The 10125-nt window shown below is 43.1% G+C and overlaps 1 protein-coding gene across 6 annotated transcripts in view; it reads right to left on the bottom strand.

Moving 5' to 3' along the window:
- LOC135097891 (serine/threonine-protein phosphatase 6 regulatory ankyrin repeat subunit B-like) overlaps positions 1 to 9915 on the bottom strand; it is a 47974-nt gene extending 38059 nt beyond the window's left edge. Inside the window, exons 1-3 of one of the 6 annotated variants that reach the window (XM_063999994.1) lie at positions 9801 to 9915; positions 8944 to 9052; positions 2176 to 2476 (exon numbers count right to left, since the gene is read on the bottom strand). In XM_063999994.1, coding sequence (XP_063856064.1) covers positions 2176 to 2476; positions 8944 to 9012 — 370 coding nt within the window. In that variant the 5' untranslated portion in view covers positions 9013 to 9052; positions 9801 to 9915. Of the gene's footprint in view, positions 1 to 2175; positions 2477 to 8943; positions 9489 to 9739 lie in introns of all 6 variants that reach the window. The other 5 variants (XM_063999996.1, XM_063999997.1, XM_063999993.1 and 2 more) reach the window with 5 other exon arrangements.
- Between the last annotated feature and the right edge of the window lie 210 nt (positions 9916 to 10125).

Here is a 10125-nt window from a genome sequence, read left to right as displayed (position 1 = left end):
ATTATTATTATTATTATTATTATTATTATTATTATTATTATTATTTTATATTGAAAAGAAAAATAATAATAATAATAATGATAGTAATAATAATAATAATAATAATAATAATAATAATAATAATAATAATAATAATAATAATAATAATTACTATTATTAATTAGTAGTAGTAGTAGTAGTAGTAGTAGTAGGAGTAGGAGTAGGAGTAGTAGTAGTAGTAGTAGTATTTTATATTAGTAATAATAATGATGATAATAATAATAATAACAATAATAATAATAATAATAATAATAATAATAATAATAATAATAATAATAATAATAATAATAACAATATTAATAATAGTAATTATTATTATCATCATTATTATTATTATTATTAATTATTATTATTATTATTATTATTAGTAGTAGTAGTAGTAGTAGTAGTAGTAGTAGTTGTATTATTATTATTATTATTATTATTATTATTATTATTATTATTATTAAATTTTACTTTATATATATATATATATATATATATATGTATATATATATATATATATATATATATATATATATATATATATATATATATATATATATATATATATATATATATATAATTTTTTTTTTTTCAGGTAATGATAAAGAACGTAATAATGTGTGAGGGTGGTGTGGTGGTGTGGTGGTGGTGGTGGTGGTGCAGTGGTGCTGCTGCCTCCCTACCTGCCCTCCCGCTCCCCTCACCCTCATGCCCCTCCCCACTGCCTACCGTGTCCCTGGGTGTGTGTCCTGCCTTGTTTTGCACGCGCGGGTCACCACCTCGCTGCTCCAGCCATTCCTGACATGTCACACTGCCGCCCGCCGCAGCAAGGTGCAGGGGTGTGTTGCCATCACTGTCCCTAGCGGTGAGGGGCCAGCCAGCACCCGCCAGCTCCTCCAGTACCTCCACGTGGCCACGGTAACTGGCGGCGTGCACCGGGGTGACTGCCTCGAGGTGTACGGGGGTGGGAGGGGTGACAGGCGTGAGGGCCACCACGCACTGCTGCTGGCCAAACAGTGCAGCATAGTGGAGGGCCGTCCTTCCTGTGTGTGTGTGTGTGTGTGTGTGTGTGTGTGTGTGTGTGTGTGTGGGGTGGGTGTACGTATAAGGAGAGAAGTTATTATTATTATTATTATTATTATTATTATTATTATTATTATTATTATTATTATTATTAGTGCTGTTGTTGTTGTTATTGTTATTTTAATCATCAAGATTAATATGCCTGTCCCTTCATTCGTTCGTTCGTTCGTTCGTTCAGGATGAGAGAGAGAGAGAGAGAGAGAGAGAGAGAGAGAGAGAGAGAGAGAGAGAGAGAGAGAGAGAGAGAGAGAGAGAGAGACAGAGAGAGAGGTTCAAATTGTAATTCATACAATTTAATTATCACTAAAACTTTTTTTTTTGTTTTACTTTAATATGCATAACACAGTGGCAATGCATCACTACGCAGACAGTTGTTACAGTAATAAAACTCATTGTAAAAGTAACACTAATAACACGGACAAAAAGATGATACAATGAAGCAAAACCAAGTTATTAAATAAACGTACTGCTAATTACCATTACAGACGATATCGTCATTTGAAAGGTACAAACCACCACCACCGCCACCACCACCACTACCACCACCACTACCACCACCACCACAATCCCCATTTCAGCTATCTCCGTTACCGCCACCACCACCACCACCATCATTATCACCACTACCACCACTACCACCACCACCACCTCCATCACCACCATCACAATCACCATCTCCACTATCCTCACCACCACCATCACCACCACCACCACCTCCATCACCACCATCACAATCACCATCTCCACTATCCTCACCACCACCATCACCACCACCACCACTGTCATCACAACTATGACCATCATTATGATCACCACGATCACCACCACCACCACCACCACCACCACCACCACCACCACCACAACCATTACCATCACCATGACCATCACCACAAGACGAACCTCTTCCCTTACCACCTACTTCACCACCCAACCATCACCCACATCCATACCACCACCACCACTAAAATCATCACCACCACACTCAACTCACTCCCACCCTTACCACTCACACAACCAGCCTCACCACCACCACCACCACCACCAGCACCACCACCAGCACAGCCTCACCTTTACTATCCGTCGCCAGAGGGTTCGCACCGAGGGTCAGCAGTGCCTTCACTGTCTGGGTGTGGCCCTTCCCGGCAGCCTCCATCAGCGGTGTCGTGTCGGTGGTGCCTCCACCCTCTATGCTCAGCCCCGCCTGCAGTAAGCAACGCAGCAGGTGGTGGTGGCCCTTGCTGGCAGCCACAGTCACCAGACACACCGACAGCCCTGCATCAGTGGGGATGGTGACCTTAGGGTTGGCACCCCTGGCGATGGCCGACCTCACCCTTGCCTTCCCTCCTTCTTCCACGGCTGCAACCAGTTTCTGTGTGTGTGTGTGTGTGTGTGTGTGTGTGTGTGTGTGTGTGTGTGTGTGTGTGTGTGTGTGTGTGTGAGGGGAGTAGAATTGATACCTTTTAATTCCTAAGACAAAAATAAAAGACGCCATGAATTGCTCACCTACCACAAGGTTAGATAAAAAAAAACGCAAAGGAGGAATGCACGCTCATTTTTGCCATATTCATTACATTAATAACGGCATTACAACTACTACTACTAATACTAATACTACTTCTACTACTACTACTACTACTACTACTACTACTCCTCCTCCTCCTACTACTACTACTACTACTACTAATACCTCCACCCCATGTTTATTGATGTGTCAGTTAGGGGCTCCATTACTTGGAGGTCATTAGCCCCAGCTCCCGCTAATGACTGTGGCATCCAACCATATCTAATACTCTATGATATAAACATTAGTTGTTAACTACTACTACTACTACTACTACTACTACTACTACTACTACTACTACTACTACTACTACTACTACTACTACTACGATGACTCCTACTACTCCTACTACTACAACTACTACTACTACTACTACTACTATTCCATTTTTTTTTTTTTTTTATGTAGGAAGGACACTGGCCAAGGGCAACAAAAATCCAATGAAAAAAATGCCCACTGAAATGCCAGTCCCATAAAAGGGTCAAAGCAGTGGTCAAAAATTGATGAATAAGCGTCTTGAAACCTCCCTCATAAAGGAATTCAAGTCATAGGAAGGTAGAAATACAGAAGCAGACAGGGAGTTCCAGAGTTTACCAGAAAAAGGGATGAATGATTGAGAATACTGGTTAACTCTTGCGTTAGAGAGGTGGACAGAATAGGGGTGAGAGAAAGAAGAAAGTCAGAAAGAAAGAAAGTGCAGCGAGGACGCGGAAGGAGGGGAGGCATGCAGTTAGCAAGATCAGAAGAGCAGTTAGCATGAAAATAGCGGTAGAAGACAGCTAGATTGCAACATTGCGGCGGTGAGAGAGAGGCTGAAGACAGTCAGTTAGAGGAGAGGAGTTGATGAGACGAAAAGCTTTTGATTCCATCCTGTCTAGAAGAGCAGTATGAGTGGAACCGCCCCATCCATGTAAAGCATACTCCATACATGGATGGATAAGGCCCTTGTACAGAGTTAGCAGGTAGGGGGTGAGAAAAACTATCGGAGACGTCTCAGAACACCTAACTTCATAGAAGCTGTTTTAGCTAAAGATGAGATGTGAAGTTTCCAGTTCACCTTATAAGTAAAGGACAGACCGAGGATGTTCAGTGTAGAAGAATGGGACAGTTGAGTGTCATTGAAGAAGAGGGGATAGTTGTCTGGAAGGTTGTGTCGAGTTGATAGATGGAGGAATTGAGTTTTTGAGGCATTGAACAATACTAAGTTTGCTCTACCCCAATCAGAAATTTTAGAAAGATCAGAAGTCAAGCGTTCTGTGGCTTCCCTGCGTGAAATGTTTACCTCCTGAAGGGTTGGACGTCTATGAAAAGACGTGGAAAAGTGCAGGGTGGTATCATCAGCGTAGGAGTGGATAGGACAAGAAGTTTGGTTTAGAAGATCATTAATGAATAATAAAAAGAGAGTGGGTGACAGGACAGAACCCTGAGCATCACCACTGTTAATAGATTTAGGAGAAGAAAAGTGACCGTCTACCACAGCAGCAATAGAACGGTCAGAAAGGAAACTTGAGATGAAGTTACAGAGAGAAGGATAGAAGCCGTAGGAGGGTAGTTTGGAAATCAAAGCTTTGTGCCAGACTCTATCAAAAGCTTTTGATATGTCCAAGGCAACAGCAAAAGTTTCACCAAAATCTCTAAAAGAGGATGACCAAGACTCAGCAAGGAAAGCCAGAAGATCACCAGTAGAGTGGCCTTGACGGAACCCATACTGGCGATCAGATAGAATGTTGTGAAGTGATAGATGTTTAAGAATCTTCTTGTTGAGGATAGATTCAAAAACTTTAGATAGGCAGGAAATTAAAGCAATAGGACGGTAGTTTGAGGGATTAGAACGGTCATCCTTTTTAGGAACATGCTGAATATAGGCAAACTTCCAGCAAGAAGGAAAGGTAGATGTTGACAGACAGAGCTGAAAGAGTTTGACTAGGCAAGGTGCAAGCACGGAGGCACAGTTTCGGAGAACAATAGGAGGGACCTCATCAGGTCCATAAGTCTTCCGAGGGTTTAGGTCAGCAAGGGCATGGAAAACATCAATGCGAAGAATTCTAATAGGTAGCATGAAGTAGTCAGAGGGTGGAGGAGAGGGAGGAACAAGCCCTTAATCGTCCAAGGTAGAGTTTTTAGCAAAGGTTTGAGCGAAGAGTTCAACTTTAGAAAGAGATGTGATAGCAGTGGTGCCATCTGGTTGAAGTAGAGGAGGGAAAGAAGAAGAATCGAAGTTATTGGAGATATTTTTGGCTAGATGCCAGAAATCACGAGGGGAGTTAGATCTTGAAAGGTTTTGACACTTTCTGTTAATGAAGGAGTTTTCACTAGTTGGAGAACAGACTTGGCATGGTTCCGGGCAGAAATATAAAGTGCATGAGATTCTGGTGATGGAAGGCTTAAGTACCTTTTGTGGGCCACCTCTCTATCATGTATAGCACGAGAACAAGCTGTGTTAAACCAAGGTTTAGAAGGTTTATTACGAGAAAAAGAGTGAGGAATGTACGCCTCCATGCCAGACACTATCACCTCTGTTATGCGCTCAGCACACAAAGACGGGTCTCTGACACGGAAGCAGTAGTCATTCCAAGGAAAATCAGCAAAATACTTCCTCAGGTTCCCCCAACTAGCAGAGGCAAAACGCCAGAGGCAACTTCGCTTAGGGGATCCTGAGGAGGGATTGGAGCGATAGGACAAGATACAGATATGAGATTGTGATCGGAGGAGCCCAACGGAGAAGAAAGGGTGACAGCATAAGCAGAATGATTAGAGGTCAGGAAAAGATCAAGAATGTTGGGCGCATCTCCAAAACGGTTAGGAATACAAGTAGGGTGTTGCACCAATTGCTTTAGGTTGTGGAGGATAGCAAAGTTGTAGGCTAGTTCACCAGGATGGTCAGTGAAGGGAGAGGAAAGCCAAAGCTGGTGGTGAACACTGAAGTCTCCAGGAATGGAGATCTCTGCAAAAGGGAAGAGGGTCAGATTGTGCTCCACTTTGGAAGTTAAGTAGTCAAAGAATTTCTTATGGTCAGAGAAGTTAGGTGAGAGGTATACAGCACATATAAATTTAGTTTGAGAGTGACTCTGTAGTCGTAGCCAGATGGTGGAAAACTCGGAAGATTCAAGAGCGTGGGCACGAGAGCAGGTTAAGTCATTGCGCACATAAACGCAGCATCCAGCTTTGGATCGAAAATGAGGATAGAGAAAGTAGGAGGGAACAGAAAAGGGGCTACTGTCAGTTGCCTCAGACACCTGAGTTTCAATAAGGAAAAGAAGGTGAGGTTTAGAAGAGGAGAGGTGGTGTTCTACAGATTGAAAATTAGATCTTAGACCGTGAATGTTGCAGAAGTTAATGAAGAAAAAGTTGAGGGGGGTGTCAACACACTTAGGGTCGTCGACAGAAAGGTAGTCCGACCTAGGGACATTTATGGTCGCCTCCCCAGATGGGGACTCCGAGGCTGGTGTAGGAGTCGCCATGATTTTGAAATTTTTGAGTGAAGGGTGTGTGTGTTATTAGGTGCTTGTAGTTTTGTGTGGAGGAAGAGAGTTGTCTTTAGAGGGCAGGCTGTGACTGCCCCCTAGTGTTGTGACACACAAAGGGAAACATTCAGTGAAGTCACAGCTGGGTTTAATGATAAGTTCACAGCACCCCCTGAACAGTGCTTTAGACCTCACTGGGAGTAATTATCGTTTCGGCAGGTGTCTACTGCCTCCTCCTGTCAATTATAAACTACTTTATACTGCTTTTATATACTAGTTTATACTATTTAGGAGGAGGAGGCAGCAGACACCTACCGAAACGATAATTACTCCCAGTGAGGTCTAAAGCACTGTTCAGGGGGTGCTGTGAACTTATCATTAAACCCAGCTGTGACCTCACTGAACGTTTCCCTTTGTGTGTCACGACACAAGGGGGCAGTCACAGCCTGCTCTCTAAAGACAACTCTTCCTTCACACAAAACTACATGCATCTAATAATTACACACACACACTCTTCAGTCACAATTCAAAATTTACATGGCGACTCCTTCACCAGCCTCGGAGGAGGTGACCACAAGTGTCCCCAGGTCAGGCTGCTCTTCTGGTATTGACCTAAAGTTTGTTGACCCCTCTCAACTTTTTCTTCGTTAACTTCTGCAACAATCGTGGTCTAAGATATAATTTTCAATCTGTAGAACACCATCTCACCTCTACTAAACCTCATCTTCTTTTCCTCACTGAAACTCAGGTGTCTGAGGCAACTGAGGGTATCCCCATTTCTGTTCTCTCCTACTTTCTCTATTCTTATTTTCAACCCAAAGCTGGATGTTGCGTTTATGTGCGCAACGGCTTAACCTGCTCACGTGCCCACGCTCTTGAATCATCCGAGTTTTCCACCATCTGGCTACGACTACAGAGTCACTCTCAAACTAAATTTGACTGTGCTGTATACCTCTCACTTAACTCCTCTGACTATAAGAAATTCTTTGACTGTTTAATTTCCAAAGTAGAGTACATTCTGACCCTCTTCCCTTTTGCAGAGATCTCCATTCTTGGAGACTTCAATGTTCACCACCAGCTTTGGCTTTCCTCTCTCTTCAGTGGAGCTGCATTTGGCGTTTTGGCTCTTCTAATTTGGGGGAACCTGAGGAGCTATTATGCTGATTTTCTTTAGAATGACTACTGCTTCCATGTCAGAGACACGTCTCAGTGTGCCGAGCGCATAACAGAGGTGATAGTGTCTGGCATGGAGGCGTACATTCCTCACTCTTTCTCTCGACCTAAACCTTCCACACCTTGGTTTAACACAGCCTGTTCTCGTGCCATAGATGATACAGAGGTGCCCCACAAACTGGTACTTGAGCCTTCCATCACCTGAATCTCATGCCCTTTATATTTCTGCCCGGAATCATGCCATGTCTGTTTTCAACCTAACCAAAAACTCCTTCATTAATAGAAAGTGTCAATATCTTTCAAGATCTAACTCCCTTCGTGACTTCTGCCAAAAACATCTCCAATAACTTTGCTTCTTCTTTTTTTCCTCCTGATGGCACCACTGCCATCTCATCTATCTCTAAAGCTGAACTCTTCGTTCAGACCTTTGCTAAAAACTCTACCTTGGATAATTCAGGGTTTGTTCTTCCCTCTCCTCCACCCTCTGACTACTTCATGCTACCTATTAAAATCCTTCGCAATGTGATTTTCCATGCCCTCTCTCTCATCCCTCAAACTACCATCCTATTGCTTTAATTTCCTGCCTATCTAAAGTTTTTGAATCTATCCTCAACAAGAAGATTCTTAAACATCTATCACTTCACAACCTTCTATCTGATCGCCAGTATGGGTTCCGTCGAGGCCGCTCTACTGGTGATCTTCTGGCCTTCCTTACTGAGTCTTGGTCATCCTCTTTTAGAGATTTTGGTGTAACTTTTGCTGTTACCTTAGACATATCAAAAGCTTTTGATAGAGTCTGGCACAAACCTTTGATTTCCAAACTACCCTCCTACGGCTTCTATCCATCTCTTTATAACTTCATATCAAGTTTCCTTTCTGACCGTTCTATTGCTTCTGTGGTAGACGGTCACTGTTCTTCTTCTAAATCTATTAACAGTGGTGTTCCTCAGGGTTCTATCCTGTCATCCACTCTCTTCCTAATATTAATCAATGGTCATCTAAACCAAACTTCTCGTCCTATCCACTCCTTCGCTGATGATACCACCCTGCACTTTTCCACGTCTAGACGTCCAACCCTTCAGGAAGTAAAAATTTCACGCAGGGAAGCCACAGAACGCCTGTCTTCTGATTTCTCTAAAATTTGATTGGCACAGAGCAAACTTAGTATTGTTCAATGCCTCAGAAATTCAATTCCTTCATCTATCAGCTCGGCACAACCTTCCAGACAACTATCCCCTCTTCTTCAATGACACCCAACTGTCCCCTTCTTCTGCAATGAACATCCTCGGTCTGTCCTTTACTTATAATCTGAACTGGAAACTTCACATCTCATCTCTAGCTTAAGCAACTTCTGTGAAGTTAGTCGTTCTGGGTCGTCCTTGTCAGTTTTTTTTTTTTTTTCACCCTTCCAGCTGGTAATTCTGTATGGATATATATCCCATATCTGGGGGGTTCCACTCATACCGCTTTTTTACACAGGGTAGAATCAAAAGCTTTTCGTCTGATCAACTCCTCTCCTCTAACTGACTCTCCTATAACTCTTCTAATAATTATACAGTAATAAAAACTATAATGATGAAGATGAAGATGATAAGATAAAGAAGAATAAGAGTACCAGTAGTACCATTTATGCCTTACCTGTGTTGGCCGGTGTGTCATCCATTTCCTAAACCATTCCTCTGATGAGTCAGTTTGGTTGGACGCCATGGCGGGATGCGGGGCGCGTGCTGCTCTCTCTCGTCTGTGTCTGCCAGCAGACAACGACACAGATCACACAACAGTTACATTCATGACCAGTGCTGGCGCCTGAATCAGCTGCACCACAGTCCTCGCCACTCTCAGGTGTCCTAGCTACACAACGCCTCCTCGAGTACTATAAGCATGTGTGTGTATTCATCACAGTGGGATCCCTGACACAGCGACAGTCGCGCGACAGAAATATTTCATAGTCGCGGGACAGACTACTCGTGCGCACAATAATGGTGTGGGATATACACAACAGTAAAGATACAAGAGCGGTGTAATTGTTTGCCCAAACTCCACCACTTGACCTTGAAGTGCCACGTCCATTGAGAACAAAGTGTTCACTCACAGCTGGCGACTCTGGTGTGTTGTCACGAATACCTGTGGCCTGGAGCCACAGGTAGGCTGTACAGGCTCACCCACCACGCTTGGGAGGTGTCCTGAGTTGTGTGTGTGTGAGTGTATATATATATATATATATATATATATATATATATATATATATATATATATATATATATATATATATATATATATATATATATTGTGTGTGTGTGTATGTATGTAACATATATTAACAAGGTATCCTGAATTCATTTCACACTGATACCTCCCTCGGCCCTCCGGCCCTCACTTAGTGTTTCAGTGATGACAAAGAATATGAACACACAGGCACTGCCGAGGTACAGACCTGATACAAGACACAGAAATAATGATTGCCGATGCTACGTGAATATCACCGTGAATATCACCATTTCCCTTTCGTTCGGCGCTGCAGCAGCCTCAACACTCATCTCCTCCTTGCTTGCCAACGCCAGCAGTGATGCCACCAGAGGCACAGTCCGTGTTCGCGCCACCGCCAACAGCCGACAAGCGAGGAAAGAGTGATAAGATTACTCCTCATATCACACCACTGGCGGCGGGAGTTGGGGAGGCGGGCATTGGAAAAATCGTTGTATTTGATGACTTCCATCGCCTCGCAGGAGCAGCCACGTGACCTTTTCTGTCTGTGCCAGTAGGAAAAAAAAGTTGGCAGACTGATTCATGAAGCAACAGTTGCGTTGTCTGGCTGCTGAC

The sequence above is a fragment of the Scylla paramamosain genome, unplaced genomic scaffold (genome assembly GCF_035594125.1).
Source record: "Scylla paramamosain isolate STU-SP2022 unplaced genomic scaffold, ASM3559412v1 Contig35, whole genome shotgun sequence".
Classification (NCBI taxonomy): Eukaryota; Metazoa; Arthropoda; class Malacostraca; order Decapoda; family Portunidae; genus Scylla; species Scylla paramamosain.
The sequence above is the reverse complement of the archived record's forward strand: the minus strand, read 5'-3'. Positions and strand labels throughout refer to the sequence as shown.